Genomic DNA, 17,575 nt, shown 5'->3' on the forward strand with positions numbered 1-17,575 from the left:
GATTCTGTGATGTAAATTTGTTTTTCATTCTACATACGGCTCCATGTTTGTTTTGATTTTGATTTATAATAAATTTAGACAAGTAACTTTTATAAAAATTCATTACTTTATGTTACTTACAAACTTGTAAGTATACTTAAGTAACTTTTAAGTTACTTATGATCAAGTATAAACAAATATATTTTAAGACAAATAAATTTGATTTAAATAGAATCCGGTTGTCAATTATTTTGTCCGTATTTATGGAAGAAAATGCACTAAAATTTCGAGAAAAAGATTTTAAAAATTCTTTAGATTGTTACTTTACTTTAAAAAGAAAAAATTAATAAAAAATGTGAAAAAAATTTGCAAAATGGAATGATTAAATACAAATTAATGAAAGATGAAACTAAGATAGTAATATTTAAAGCACTGAATAATTGATATATGAACACAACGTATTGTGTAGTGCAAAAAACGGCAAGGCTTAGTTTAGAAATTTGCAATCATGTATTGGGCCGCAATTGTACATCTCGGCGCTACCTTCCTACTTCCTTGTAAAATGCAAATAAAGGAAGTATTGTGATCGCGAAAAATTTCGGTCTTCAGATTTCAACGGAAATATCCATCTTGACCATCCCTAAATCCATTCAGTTGACTAGTTTCGGCGTGACGTCTGTACGTACATATTTATCTCATATGACTCAAAAACGATTAGCTGTAGGATGTGTAAATTTTTGATTTAGTACTGTTGTAACATCCAGTTGTGAACCTTCCTTTTTGATTGCAATCGACTGAACCAAAAGTATCCAAAAAAAGCCCAAAATAAAAAACAAAACTGGATTTTGGACTTTTTCTTAACTGTAGTAATAAGGCCTCATTGAGAGGTTCACAACGATATACTGGGTTATCATAAAAGAATGGTGCGGATTTGAACATGGTTTAAATTAAAACAGAATTACTTACAGTTTATGTTTTTTATTTTTCAAATTTGTCGTCTCAAACATTTTTTTACATAATTAATAAATTTCAATATGTGCGCCCTTAGTCGCTCGACAAATGTCTAAACGATACTCAACTTCTCTCCAAACATTAGTAAACATTTCTTCGTTAATGGTTGTCATTGCCTCATTAATCCTGTTTTTTAAGCGGTTTAGGTCGCGAATGTTTTGTGTATAAACAACGCTTTTGATGTACCCCCACAAGGAAAAATCGCAAGGTGTCAGGTCTGGACTCCTTGGAGGCCAAAGTATGGGCTCTTGCCGGCCTATCCATCGATCTCCAAATTTTTCGTTCAAAGCGTCCGTGACCAATGCATTGAAGTGCGGGGGAGCACCATCTTGTTGGAAATGAAGTCGATGAATGTTTTCGATTTCATCCGGCTGAGGAAAGCAATAATCGGTTAACATGTCAAGATACACAACTCAATTAATTGTTTTTCAACAAAGAAGAAAGGCCCTATTACACGATTTTTCATCACACCACACCAAACATTAACTATACAAAGCGAATCACTTTGTTTTTCAATAATTGCGTGTGGGTTTTCAGAGCCCCATATTCGCGAATTGTGTCTGTTAACACGTCCATTCACATGGAATGTAGCTTCGTCTGTAAAAATTATACCATCTAAAAATGATTTGTTTTCACTCATTCTGTCCAACATTTCAACAGCGAAATTGTAACGTTTTACACCATCATCGGGTTTCAATTCCTGCAGTATCTGGATTTTATAAAAGCGTGTAATTTCAGTTTTTTATGTAAAACTTTGTGAACTGTTGATTTTGGAATACCTAATTCGACGCTTCGACGGGGGATGGATTTCCCAGGACTTCTAATTGCCGACTGTCTAATTAGTTCAACCGTTTCGTCTGGTACACTTGGTCTGCCGGTTGATTTCTGTTTCTTAACTGATCCAGTTTCTTCGAATTGTTTGAACCAACGTTTTATGTTATTTTTGTGTGGTGGACTCTTCCAAATTCACGTTGAACTAAAATTACGGATTTTAATTCAGCCATCAATAAAACACACTTTGCTTTGTCTTTATCCGAGAACATAGTAACTCACTAAACTCATCGCAACAACAATACAAGAACTGACGTTGTGGTTACAACTGCTGATAAACAAACTTTGGGTTGAAGGCTTTCAGGGATACCAATATACCATCTAGAAATTTCCCTACAATCTTCCTATGAATTACTGAAACCGCATCATTCTTTTATAATAACTCTGTATAATAAGCCATACTTATTTTCATTGGTTCCAGAGTTATAAACAAATAAAATTTTAATTAATGAAATATTTGGATTTTACAAGGGGAAGGTTTGAATCAAACTTCATCTCAATTTTTTAATTTTTTAGTTTAAATACATTGTTTTTCGAACATGGAACAGTTTGGTAATAACTACTATATTTAATTTTAAAAACAGCTTACCAATTTCCAATTTTATTTCTTCGAGCCTTTTCGGCAATTCTACCATCTTCAAGAGTATAATCATGATTAACATATATAAAATTATATATATATATATATATATATCGTCATTTTGTTAAAGTACGTCAAAGTAAAACTTTGTAACTGTAAAACAAAAGTCTAAGTCACTACATCCGTACTAGGTAACAATTGAGAAACTATTACAGTACGGACGTAGTCACTTAGCCTTAAAACTTTAACTTTTGACAAATTTTAACAAAATGATGATCAATTGTTTTATATATATATATATATAGAATATATCAGAATAGCCGAAAGTGCTTGAGGAAATCAAATTGGATTTTTTTGGCCGCAACTTCTCTTCGTCATTTTATCCAGCCACCTTATTTTTAACTATAGCACGGCATTTTAAAGCTTCTAATTTTTTCTTCACAGATACTCCGATCGTCCAAGTTTCACTTCCATATAAAGCTACGCTCTAGCACATATATTTTAGAAGAAAGATTAAAGAAAAACAAACCAACATACTTGACATTTATAGACCTGTAAAAGGCGTTCGATTATGTAGACTGAAATAAAATGTTCAGCATTTAAAAAAAAAATTAGAGTTCAAATACAGAGATAGAAGAACAGTTACGAAAATTTACAGGAACCAAAGAGCAACAGCAATAATTGAAGAACATAAGAAAGGTCGTAATAAGAAAGTGAGTCCGAAAAGGATGTTCCCTATCACCGTTACTTTTTAGCCTTTACAAAGAACTAGCAGTTAATGATGTTAAAGAATAATTTAGATCCGGAGCAACAGTACAAGGTGAAAAGATAAAGATGCTACGATTTGCTGATGATATAGTAATTCTAGCTGCGAGTCAAAAATATTTAGAAGAAACAATGAACGGCATGGATGAAGTCCTACGCAAGTATTACCGCATGAAAATAAACAAGAACAAAACGAAAGTAATGAAATGTAGTAGAAATAATGAAGATGGACCACCGAATGTAAAAATAGGAGGAGAAAAGATTATGGAGGTAGAAGAATTTTGTTATTTGGGAAGTAGAATTACTAAAGATGGACTAAGCAGGAGCGAAATAAAATACTGAATAGTACAGGCGAAAGGACTCTTCAATCAGAAATATAATTTGTTACATCAAAAATTAATTTAAATGTCAGGAAAAGATTTTTGAAAGTATACGTTTGGAGCGTAGCTTTATATGGAAGTAAAACTTGGACGAACGGAGTATCTGAGAAGAAAAGATTTGAAGCTTTTGTAATGTGGTGCTATAGGAGAATGTTAAAAATCAGATGGTTGGATAAAGTGATAAAAGAAGAGGTATTGCGGCAAATAGATGAAGAAAGAAGCAATTGGAAAAATATAGTTAAAAGAAGAGACAGACTTATAGGCCACATATTAAGGCATCCTGGAATAATCGCTTTAATATTAGAGGGACAAGTAGAAGGAAAAAATTATACAGATAGGCAACGTTTGGAATAAGTAAAACAAATTGTTAGGGATGTAAGATGTAGGGGGTATACCGACCGAAATGAAACGACTAGCACTAGTTAGGAATGTTGGAGAGCTACATCAAACCAGTCAAATAACTGAAGACAAAAAAAAAACAGCAATAAGTGTAATAAAAATCGTGGGGTAATGCGTTTGAGAGATTGGAGGCAGGATAACGGAGGACAATCTAGAATTTATGATTTAATTTACAGTTTATAGTTTCGAGTTGAAAAGAATTTTGAGACAAATAAGTGATTTCTCTATTATAAATAATCATCAGATATTTTTTTCAATTTGAGAAACTAATTTTTTATATTAAAAATTTACAATATTTTTTCTTTTTTGACAATTTTTAGCATCATCAATTTACACGATAAATATCTGATAGTATATTTTGTAAAATAAGTTATTTCGTGTATATATTATATTCATATCCTTTGCCAACCTAACAAAAAATACGTTATAAATTATAAAAAATTTAAAATCAATATAAATTATAACAAATTTCTTTTTATCTTTAAGTAAAATGTTTTATTAAGATTGACAATAATAATATATAACAAAAGAATCTAGAAATAACTGTTTAATATAAAAATTGTATAAGGTTTATTAATCAAGCAATGTAGATCTACTCGAGTTCTTTTATCTAATTCATAACTTCAATAGTACTGACTAAACTTTAGTAGAAATACAGTATTTAAACTTCACTTACAATAATAGAATGTTATATAGTGACGAAAGGAGGGGATATATAAGCAGCCTATATATAAAAGTATAGTTCTGTATTAAAAGAGGGGAATATTGGGAGGTGTTATTGAGAACGGTAAAGTGGACACTGGGCGGGTGTTATTCTCCATCTTGTTGATTATAATAGTGGGGGAAGGTAAACGATTGCTGGTTTGTGGGGCGTACAAGGGCGGTCTCCAACTTATCGGTATAGTGGGGGAATTTAACTCGACCTGTAGCGATCTGTAGTCAGTCGGTGCGTGTTGCCCGTGCCGGGATGTGTGTCTCGATAAGGGTGTGTTCCTTGCGGTAGAGAAATTAAAAAATGAGTTGCTCTGAGGTTGTGTATCAAGCTTATTATCCTTACCTCTACCAGAGGCCGAGTACATCATCTACTGCACAGAGTCGCGCGTCACATTTTCCAGCATTTTCACATAATTATGACAGGGTAAGTAGTAAAAGTTAATACCATATTATTCTTTAAAATTTAAGCTTTAAAAACATTTTATCGGAAATTTCTTTATTTGATCTCATTCTGTATGTTCTTGTATTGTTGGATCAGAAATGCTAAATATTTTTCTTTCTATTTTTGAGTAGATTTTCTATCCCAGTTATATTTATAGTTTCAACACCATTGGCTATAGTGTGTGTAAAACATAACCATATATTTTATTATATATCAGTAGAAGTGTTAGTTAATGGAGAACGTTAGTTAATTATGACGTTATTAGATCGTTTTTTGTACTTATATTCTGCGGAATATTTTTCTATTATGTAAATATTTAAATTAGACATGATTATTCCAGTTTAATATTTTGTTTTATCTTCAATCATTTGACTGGTTTGTTGCAGCTCTCCAAGATTTCCTATTCAGTGCCAGTCGTTTCATTTCGGTATACTCCCTATATCGTACATCCCTTACAATTTGTTTTATAAATTCTAAACATTGCCTTCTTGAACAATTTTTCCCATCTACCTGTCCCTCCAATATCAAAGCGACTATTCCAGGATGCCTTAAGACGTGGCCTATAAATATCTGTCTATTTTTTTTATTTGTATTTTTCTAAATACTTATTTCTGCATCAATTTGCCGCAATATCCCTTCGTCATTTTATCCAGCCATCTTATTTTTAATTGTAGCACGGCATTTCAAAAGCTTTTAATTTTTTTCCCAGGTACTCCGATCGTCCAAGTTTCATATAAAGCTACGCTCCAAACATGTTCTTAGAAAAATGCTTTCCGGATGTTTAAATTAATTTTTAATAACCAGTGTATAAAGTATGAAAAATAGATCTCTCTAAACGGCACTAGACAATTTATCAGGACTTCGTTCAAAAATAAAAAAGATACAAATGGAAATTAAGAAAAAAAACATAACATAATTCTATACTATGACAATTTAATTAAAATTATTAAACATTAATTTTTCCTTCTTTCAACTTAAATACTAAAGGTTTTTTCTCCGCGAATAGGCCTTGAAAAATAACGCAAATATAATTTCCTGTAGTTTCTTGCTTTTTCTTACAGAAGTTCTTTATTATTTTGTACTATTTAGCTTTTCTTTCTTCAATCTATTTATGGTCTTCTGTTTTTTTCTTTTCATGTAAATTAAAAAATTTCCTTCTGTATTCTTTTCGATTTAGACAGTATATTCTCTGTGATGTTAAACTTTTCTTTCATCTGTTTAACATAGCCACCTTTACCTTTATAATTCCAGAATTAATTTAAAATCTGTTTGATTAGCTTTGATTGGTTCATACAGAACATCTATCCGGAGAATTTTTAGTTGTCGTTTCTTATTATTACTTCCAGATCTTCAATTTTATCGTAAATTTCTTTATTTGATCTCATTCTGTGTGTTCTTCTTACGTTCTTGGATCACAAATCCTTCTAAAAATTCCTCTTTATAATCTTGAGTAGATTTTCTATCCCAGTTATATTTATAGTTTCAACATCTGTAATGTGTTAATTTTGCAGTTTTAAAAAGGTTTTTTTTATTGTAAATATTTTTTTACAATGTAAAATTATTCTAATTTCTGTGTTTTTTCTTTTATCTGGATTAGTTTATTTATTCCGTTTCTACTAATTATTTTTCCAAGATTTTTAAAATGTTCCATGATCTTAATTTTACCTTATCAAATATAAAAAAAAATTGTAAATTTACGGCATAAAGAAAGCTTTCAGCTTCCTTATAAAAAAATAAATTTCTTCTAATTACCTCATTTTATAATTAAATAAATATTTTAGGAAGTATTTTTAATAAAAATCTAAATCCGTAATTAAAATCAAGTATTTTAATAATAATAATGGAATTTTAATAATTAATAATTTTTATAATGGAATTAAATAAAAAATGATTAAAAAACAAACAATTTGACAACAAATAATGTTAATAAGAAAAATAGTTATTTTTTTAAAATTACTATATCACGGGTTTTAATTTATCAATTTAATGTCAAAAACAAAAAAATAATTTTTGTTTTATTTAAATAATAATGTTTAACATAACCTTAAGCCGTAATTTTTTTATATCTGAGTAAAATTAAAGAACTGTGCACTATAGTTTATATATATATATATATATATATATATCCAAATTAAAATAACTCTTAAATACTAGGCTAAACTTTATTTAAATGCAACTTATATTTTCTTAATTACAAACAGGATGTCCCTCAGTCAAATCCATCTTATAGAAGGTATTATTATTACTCCTATTTTGTTGATAAATAGGATATAGTAAACAAAAATATTCTAAAAAACTTGTATAAAAATTTAATTAATTATTATTATTTCTTTTTAATAAACTTCATTACTTTGTTAAAATAAAAGAAAATATAAAAAAATATATAATTTAATTGTACATAATATAAAATAAATACATTCCATTTTATTAGCGCAGATCTTAACTACATGTTAAGTTATTATACAAGAACAAATATATTAAAAAATAATAAAAAACAAAATTAGTGTTTGTAAAAGAATATTACTATTATATAATATTACTAAAGTAATTACTTTTGTATTCTCGAAATTAAATATTTGTTCGTGTACCACCTGTTCTTTGACTGTCCAATATTCGGTACCATCCGACAAAACTTAGACCTGGGTTCGGATATGAAATTTCTATTAAACCAGAACGAAGGTGTAAAACGTCTGTGAGGTTTCTCTCCTACAGTGGAATGAAGAATACGATTCAGTGACGATGTCTGATTTTTGTATTAATTATTGTCAATTGTCTATGTTTATTCTTTACTGGTCCCGTTTATTTATTGTTCTTTATGATTTTTGTCGTTTTATAAAATATTACAATGGATAGTGTTACAGTCGCTAATGACTATAATTGTTGATGCAACTGTAAATAAATGCTTGAAATAAAAATAATATACATATATATATATTTGTGTACGGAATTAAATATTTGAGGTACAAAACTTTTTCATATTCCAGTTCCAGTATTTTTAATATGTTTCTGCGGTATATTACATTTACTTAAACGTAAACGGTAATTGATTTCTCTTTACTATCTGTAAATATAATTAAAATAATTTCTTAAGAGTGTTATACATTTTAATAGATTAAATTTTCAATCGGACTTTACTCAAACTAAGAAATAATTCTTTTGTAATTTAATCCAGTGAATTTGTAAACAATTTAAAGCATAATTTAAATTCATATACTACAAAATTATACCTATTATGGATTCAGGAAGTGCAAAATGTAATAATAATAAAAAAATATTTTTTTGCATAGTATTTCATCAGCACACAAAAAATTTTAATTTACATAAAAAATTAATTCTTCTAAAAATATATCATTAACAATCCAGTTATTACTGAAGTTAACATAATGATAACAGGGGGAAAAATTTTCGATAAATAACAGGACGAAATAATAATTGTTACATTATTTAGCCTACTCTACATATGTTAATCACATTAATGTAATGAAAAATTAGATGCGATGATAAAGTTTAATCTTTATACAAGTATTGAATATGTGATAAAAATATTTTTAAAATAAATTACATAAATATATTATAAATGTTTACGTATTTCAAATATATATATATATATATATATATATATATATATTTTAAATAATCGAAATTGAATGTAATCTATATAATACATAGAATAACATGTCATGAGTCATTCATAATCAACGCCCAGCAAAAACTACTGATGATAAATCGATAAAAATATTTTCTTCTTACGGTGTTAATAGCACAACAAGAAAGGAGTTTTTGAAATTCCGAATTTAAAGGGTTAAAATGAAATAATACTACTTTTGATTTTTTTGTGTAATCTTCATTTGAATATTTAAAAACTAATTTCTAGATTTTTTGAAATTCAACCTTGAAAAATGGTGAAAAAAGGTATAAAACGTTTTGAACAATGGTTGCAAATTTTTCCCATTAACGTCTATATTAAGATATTCACTAGATTTGGGTTTACAAATACTTTTTAGATAAATATCTAAGAACAATTTTGGTTTTTTTAAAAATTGCAATATTTTAAGGGTTATACGTTGTGGTGGCTCAACCAACACAAACACTGCTACTACATGTGCGGCGCGACTGAATTCACCGGCCTCTGGTTATTTAACTAAAAAATATAAAATAAAAAAAATTACCGCGATGTGAAACGCAAGTAACCAATTATATAGCGTGGGTGAAGCCGCGATGAGGATACTAATATTATAACTAAATAGTCGAAATTGATTGTTATACAGATTAACATATAAATTACAGAATTTTTTTTGTATAAATAGTTAAAACTGAGGTATTTCAATTTAATTATATTTAAGTACAATCAATATTAAAATAATGATTATTTATTTATTTTAAATTAAAAAAATTTGTGAAACAAGTAATAAATACAAATAAATTTAACGTTTCAGTACGGTAATATTTGTGATTGTATGCTAAAAAAACGAATGTATCAAAACAATTAAAAATATTAATTTAACAAATTTAATTATTTTCATAAAAACAACATTTTCAAATTATTACTTATGTATTCTTATTAACACGAAACAATTGTTAACCCATCTTTTTTTATTTATGATTTTTTCAGACTTATTGGAGATTTATTAAAAAACAACGTACTATTTAATAATTAGGTGTTAAATTATGTTTTATTTAATCGATACTTAATTGTTTAATAAAATCAAATCTATGTTTTACTTTAATACTACTATAGTTAACGAAATTGTGTTGATTACTTTTAATATATAAAAATATTTAAAATAAAGAGAAAATAATATTAATCCTTCTTATACATACATATATATATATATATATATATATATATAAAATACCACAGTTTTACTGTATGCTACTTTACCGTAAACGTTTTTGTCGTATGTTCTGTTTATTTAAAACAAATTTCCTCAAAAACTTTATCACTTTTATTGATTATGTAGGACTGAAAAATCCTAAATAGATCATTTAAAAATAAATACTCGATGCGGATAATATTTTTGTCTGGAATGATCAAGGGAAACCTGGAATTATTTTATGAATTAATAATGTTACAAGTAAAAGAAATAATAAAATTATACAAAATAAAAAAATATTTTTTAAAGGCGTTAATTGGAAAATATCTGAGTTTATTACATAAATTTAAAATATGAAAAATTAATTGAAGTTTATCTAATTAGTAACTATTATTTAAAAACTCATTAACTTAATTGTATAAATGAAATGTTTTATCATTTAATCGCATGTAATCTTTTATATCATTAAATAATTAATTAATTAATACTTGAAACTAAAACGTGATAAAGTTTTTCCTAGTAAGTCGAAATTTTATCCTATGCAATACAAAAACAAAATAATAATTATATTTTGATGATATAATAATTAATATACTGATTTCCATGCTTTTATATTTATAAATGGTTATTTTTGCTAAAAAGATAGTTTAATTTAAAAAAAATTGATTTTTATCAGATTAGGTAACAAAAACTCTTTCTACGTAATATAGGACAATCAATATTGTGGTTTACAGAAAAAGAATTTTATTCTGTATTCATTGCGTATGTTTTTTTTATAATTTTGATATTGTAAAATTTAAAAGATTTTTAAAAATTTATTTATAAATAAATTAGAAATTTTCTTAATTAAAACTGATATTATTCTCGTTGATCAATTTTTGGTAACCTGAGGTTTTTTTACATCTTCAATTAATGTGTAATAAATTTTACATTTTGGTTTTCAACATTTTTATCTTTTTTAAAATTATTTTTAATTATATTTCCTTTATTATTAATCATAATTTAAAAAATTTATCTTTTTTGTTACCTATTATTAATTTCGTATTTTATTACGCTGCTCTAGTAAATTATTTTTTATGATTTCTGTTAATATTTCATGGAAAATTTGAATTCCTTCCCAACCTTAATAAATATTTTTAATTAGATCATTTTCGTATTAAAGTATTAAATGTACGGATCATTTCGTTGTAACTCATCATCTTAATTTATAATATTTCCCGTATTTAATTACAATTACGAAATAATATATAAAATATTAAAAATTACTTTCCTCGAATTTCAATTAGAATCAAAAAACTGCCTATGTTTTATAATGAACTAATAATTATTAATTTTTTTTTAAATTGTTATTATAAGGACACAGTTACTTTACAATTTGTTCAGCAAGATAACTGAACAATAAGTAAATAAGATCTATTTGAACTAATATTAAGTAGTCACAGACCCAGCGGCTGTTGACTTAACGATAACAACGAAATAGAAGAGCACTCCGTATAGCCAGACCATAAAGCCTCCTAATTTAAAGGATAAGGCACAAAGAATATTGTTTCTCAGCAATCATGAAAAACCACTTATCGTATTATCCAATAAATTGACCCCCAAATAATTCAGGTGCCGATCCAAACAATTTTGATAACATAGGCTGAACAGAGAGATTTCCTGCCGAACGGTTCGCAACTTACGATCATATAAATGAGACTGTTACTTATGTACCAGGTTATGTTTAGCATTTTTCGTAGTGTTTTTATCTGGAAGCGTTCAAGTATATCAATACTGGAATTGCATTACCCCAAAATTCAAGCCCATAAGTCCAAACAGGCTTCAAAATTGATTTATAGATCAATAATTTACTTTCTATTGAAAGCCGTGATCTATATCCTATCAGCCAGTACGTGTTTTTAAACTTGAGATCTAACTGTTTCCGCTTAGATTTGAGTCCAAGTAACTCAACGGTCAAGATGAATACCCGATTATTTACAGTCCTGAGATCTCGGAATCGGAACATTGAAGATAGAAACAGGAGGACAATAAAGGGTAAACGTGACGTGCTTTGATTTTGTTTTGTTTATTTTTCGTTTATTAAAATATTATAAAAACTGGAAAAATATAGATTCAATAAAAAACTTTTATTGAAATGATTGTTTGCGGACTGTTTGGCTTTCTTATACTTTCTTTTTGGGCGTCAGTACAACGCCCAAAAAGATTAAAATTCAGAATAAAAAGAAAAATAATAATTTATCGTATTTATTAAAAATTTCCAATTCTTTATTAAAACTTGTACATTTTATAGAAAAAAGAGAATTCTTGCATAATAATACAAAATTAAAAAAAATATTGTTTTATTACAATAAGGGCCGAGATTACGACATAATTTTTGACTTTCCGTAACATCATTTCTATGTTAACATCAAAAAAAAATATTATTAAATAATATTTGAATCACATGGTATTGTGTAATATAACTGAAAAAAAAAAATAATTGCTGCCCTTGTTTACTGTTATTTTTTCTTTCACATTTATTACTTTCTTAGATATCTGATTCATCAGAAAAATTTTTTCTGATTTAATTACAAAAATAATTATTGCAGAAAGATACAATAAATATCTCGGGGTCATTGATTTAAAATGAACTGTTCTTTTTTACATTAGTGAATGAAATGTTAAACATACCTACATATAATTTGAAAAGTTCAATTATATTTCTTAATTAAAGCTTTTATAAAATTCAGTTATAAGTTTTAATGAAGCAAAGGTCTCTGGGAAAATACTAAGTATGAAATAAAAAAGCAGCAAGTCCAGAAAAAAAAATTATTATATTCTCTTACTAGGAAGTTATTTGTTAAAACTATTTTTTATTACTGCAAAGCGGATTTAAATATATATATATATATATATATTTAAATGATTTAATAATAATTTTATGTGATTTGTATTATTACGTAAAACATTCTCTTTTATGTAATTTGCGTAAATTTTCTTAAAAAAGAAAAGACTTAATTTTTTCTGTCAGTAATATTATCGAAGCAAAAAAAAACGTGTGCTTAAGACCGCATGGCAAAGTGAAAACTTGTATGGGATTGCAATCGTTTCGAATTAATATATATTACAAATAGAATATAATGTTTACATTCAGTAACCACTTTAACCTTTGACCCGTAGAATTAGTTTGAACGTGTGTTTTCCACGATTATCCCCTGTTTGTAGTTAAATTTTCACGCTGAAAGAGTGGATTTACTGCAAAATACGTAGTAAAACACGGGTTTGAGATTCCTCCAAATTTACAACAAAGAACCAAGAAAGAAATTGGGCTATTGAACCTTCACGTCTCTCTTTTCACGGGTTTATTAGAATAAATTAAAGAACGGTTACTTTCAATGAATGTGTGTTCCTATTTGAAACAGTTGGTTTACTGAAAAATTCATAGTAGAACATATGTTTTAACTGCAGAAAACAGCATGATTAATTTTAAATTTACGATGAAGGTTATCATTACTTTCAGCGATATCTGTGCATATCATTGATCATTATTTACGATTCAAACTTCAAAATTATTGTTGGCTTTTATAATCTAACAGCCACTCAGTTAACGCTGTAAATTTATAATGATGTTCTGCATCAATCAATCATAATTACTTCCAGCGAAAGGGAGTGTTGTGGATTTTTATTTTTTTTTAATAGTTATGATAGCTAATTATTGACAGCTGATGTTATTTTATTTATATTTTACATAAGAAACGAGATTTCTCAGACATATTTTTCTTTAAATAAAAAAAGGGGATATCTCGAAAACGGTGCGTCCTAGAGCATTTTTAACATGATTTTGAAAGATTTAAAGAGGGTGCTTTGCGATCACCCAGAACAATAGGTCCTAGTTCCATGCGTCTAGCGGCCACCGTTCTCAAGATAACAATAATTATATCGATAATAATCGCGCGCGCGGAATTCGCCCCCAGAAAATTGCAGGACCAAAATATTTCATATAAAGTAACTTTTTAACCAACAGCAATCTTTACCGACAATATTTTCAAGGTTAATTATTTTTTAATGCATATAAATTAGGTGTTGAAATTTTCATATGTTATTCAAACTCAATAAAAAAATATTATAATATGTTACAATTAACACTGAATTTAAACAAATTTTTTTTTGTTATTATTATGAGCGATAGAGGGAGAATTATTGTGAATCATACGCAGTTTTTCTTCCACCTCCCATCCTCTGCTACTACATATACTATACACTCATATACGCGTATACGAGTATATATTCTCGCTCTATACCTATTTCTCTTTCATATATATATATTCTTAGCGTCTTGCGTTACGTTACAGATTTTGATTACGAGTCAGCGATTTTTTCCCCATGTAATTCGTATGTAAAAAAAATTCTGACACAACGCGCCTAAAGTTTTCACTTCAAAAACATAAATATAAATTTGTATTCCAATGTCTTAGGTACATCATCAATTTAATAATATTTTAATGACATGTAATTTTTTTTCTTGATATCGCCAACGTAAGCTTGAAGCTTGTGCGTGGCATATAGAAATGGAATTTTGTAGCGTATAAAAAATGCTATGTCTGACCGGGATTCAAACCCGGGACCTCAGGATGAAAGATTTGTTAATCTAATAATATTTTCGGTTTTTTTTTTGTTTTTGTTCGATTTAAAAAAAAAAATGGAAAAAATATTTTCCATCGTTATTATCAACGTGTTTACATAATTTTTAGTTCTTTTTCTTTTCCCAAAAGGTCTTCATGCTTTCGTTTAGTCGTTTTTTCCTTTCTTCCGTCCATTTATTTAGGTACCTTTCTTTTTTATCTCTGGAATCATAATTTCTTGTATAAATTTTTTAAATTCATCTCTGCCTTCAGTCAAATCATTAGTGATGTTTGATGTTGTTAGGTTTTTTATATTTCTTTAAATCATCTAGTTATTTGATACTGTTTTCGTAAAAATCAAATATTTATTTTGATTAAATCACCAATTTTTCTGTATCTATAACATTTCTTTTCCACTTTTCAATTTGTAAATTTCATCTTCATATTTTGTTCGTATATTTTTCTTAGAATTCTTTTCTTTATTTTTTTGTTTCTTGTTGTGAAAAGCAATGTAAACGTTCTAGACCAAACAGTGTTTCTGATAAGACTACAGTTTTATAATGCCTTAATTTTGAATTACATGACAGGAAATTTTTGTAGTAATTGTTTTCATAAGATTAGAAGTCATTTCCATTTTTTTTGTATTGTGCTTTTCATTCAATTTTTTTAGTTATATTTGGTGTAATAATTTCTCTAAGATACTTAAATTTTTTGATTCTATTTATTTTTTTAATTTAAGAAATTTTAATGGTTTAAATTTTATTCTCTTTGTCATAAGAAAACTATTCTGTATTTCATAGTATTAATTTTATTTATTATATGATAAAATTTTTATTTTATTTGTCAAAGTTAAGCTAAAATTGGGTAGATTTTTATTTTGCACAACCTTGTTCTCAATAGAATTATAACATTTTTTCCGTAAATTAAAAAAAAATTCTTAACATTAATTTTTTTTAAAAATATTAGTTTTTTTTATTAAAAGTTATTATCCTATTTTTCAATAATTTACTTTTAACTTACATCGACGTTATATATTTAAAACAACACTGAAAATGAATTACATTTAAAAAAAATGTTCGGTTTTTATAATTACTTTAAAATCCTTAAAGGCTTAAAGTTTAAGTTACCTTAAAGGGATAATAAAAAGGAGTTTTTATATCCCCTTTTTATTACTGCTTAGAAATATACTATTATTAATAATGTTAATACTTTTTTTAATTAAACCGGTTAAATTTATTATTAAAAGATATTTGAACATTTTTATTCAGAATTTCCTATGTTTACATAAATCGTATCATTATATTTTCCTCTTTGTTCCCAATTTTAGAAAATAACCTTATTTTTCTTTACGAACTCAACCTTTAAAAAGGAAAACCTTTTAAAAAAGGGTTACCTTTTAAAACCTTTTTAAAAAGTACTTTTAAAAAGAAAAAAGACGGCCAGTAATTAGGATATAAAAATAATATTTTTAGCGAATTTTCAAAAGTATTTGGAAATCGCTACTGCGCCCGGTCATGTTTATAAACATTTGTAAGCTATATAAAAGATTTTTTAGTTCACTCTACCGGACACGAATCTTAACCGATTTTCAAGCGAATCGGTTCACAGGAACGTAAGTTAGAACCAAAAAATGGGATTTTTGTGTACATTGTCAGCTTTTTTTCGTTCTACTGGACGTAATTTTTTTTACATTTCCTTTTATTTTCTTAAGAATAAACTATTTTAAGAAATAAGACCTGTTTGATGCTTATCAACTGTTCTATATAAAGCTTATGAAGCACTAATGAATCGTACAAAATACTTTTATTTATATTGTCATAAGAATATTTAAATAAAAGATGATATATAAAAAATTAATTATTTAATTATGTACCACTATAAATATTTTTTTGATTAGGTTTTCGTATTCTAACCGGGAGACTTAAATAGTTAAACAATACAATATTATTATTTTTTAACGGATTTTCAAAGAAAGAATTTATTAAAATGACGCTACTAGCTAGATTTTCTAAGGCGGATGTCATGGGTAGGGGACCAACTTTTCTTTGCGTTTTGAAGTCTCATGTACACGATTTTGCAATGTTTATTATATACGTATATATGTATAAACAGTTTTTCCTCCATTGTACCGGGCGCAAATCTTAATCGACTTGAACTAAACTTTGTGGTATGGTGTAAACTTATTAGGAATAGAGCCCTATTGATTGTTTTTTAAGCGAATCGGTTCACAGGAACCGGAATTAGAACAAAAAAAGGCTTTTTAGTATTTTAAAATTTTTCGTTCTGCCGGCGCAATTTTTAACCAATATTGATAAAACTTGGTAGCATAATGTAAACTTACTAAAAATGGAATTTTAAATTAAATTTTCAAGAGAATCCGCTCACTGGAACTGGAATTAGAGGCAAAAAACTGAGTTTCTGGGTACGTTTTCAAGGTTAAATAATACCGGAAATCCGCTCTTCTACGCACTTACTACAACAGTTTTTTTAATTTTTTTTTTTAACCTTAAGTTATTGTAAAACAATTTATTATTAATTTTATTTATTATGAGATACAAAATAAGTTAAATAAATTTTAGGATAAAATGATATACTATAGCACCACCTTAGTTAATAGTTTTTTTGCATAGTTTCATGTAACAAAACAAAATCGTTTTCTAATTGTATAACATTAATTTATGTTTGTGTATAATCTTACGTTAAAGTTTATCTTAATTATATTTTATAACCTCATTAACGAAAAGTGTTTCCGATTACATTAATTGTTATACATTCGATTTATAAATTACGCGTTATAAAAGTAGTTAGTGAATTGTAATTTTGTTTTATAATGAAAAATATTTTTTTTTAAAATTCTTATAAGATTATGTTAAAACTTATAGTATAATTTTTTTTAATTAGGATGATATAATCTAACTTACTGAATAATCAACGGAAATCAATCACCGGTACATTAGATTAATAAGTTGCATATTTCTAATCTATTTATTTGAAAGGCTAAATGTTTTTCTCTTTGTTTCAAATTATATTTCCGGTCCAATCTCCAAAGATTTTTATGT

General features: G+C 26.9%; 1 protein-coding gene across 2 annotated transcripts in view; it reads left to right on the forward strand.

Moving 5' to 3' along the window:
• The first annotated feature begins 4,880 nt into the window (after positions 1-4,880).
• vg (transcription factor vestigial) overlaps positions 4,881-17,575 on the forward strand; it is a 402,494-nt gene continuing 389,799 nt past the window's right edge. For both annotated transcript variants that reach the window (XM_075376853.1, XM_075376854.1), the window contains exon 1: positions 4,881-5,083. In XM_075376853.1, coding sequence (XP_075232968.1) covers positions 4,961-5,083 — 123 coding nt within the window. In that variant the 5' untranslated portion in view covers positions 4,881-4,960. The remainder of the gene's footprint in view (positions 5,084-17,575) is intronic.

Source organism: Lycorma delicatula, chromosome 10, assembly GCF_047948215.1.
Source record: "Lycorma delicatula isolate Av1 chromosome 10, ASM4794821v1, whole genome shotgun sequence".
NCBI classification, from domain to species: domain Eukaryota; kingdom Metazoa; phylum Arthropoda; class Insecta; order Hemiptera; family Fulgoridae; genus Lycorma; species Lycorma delicatula.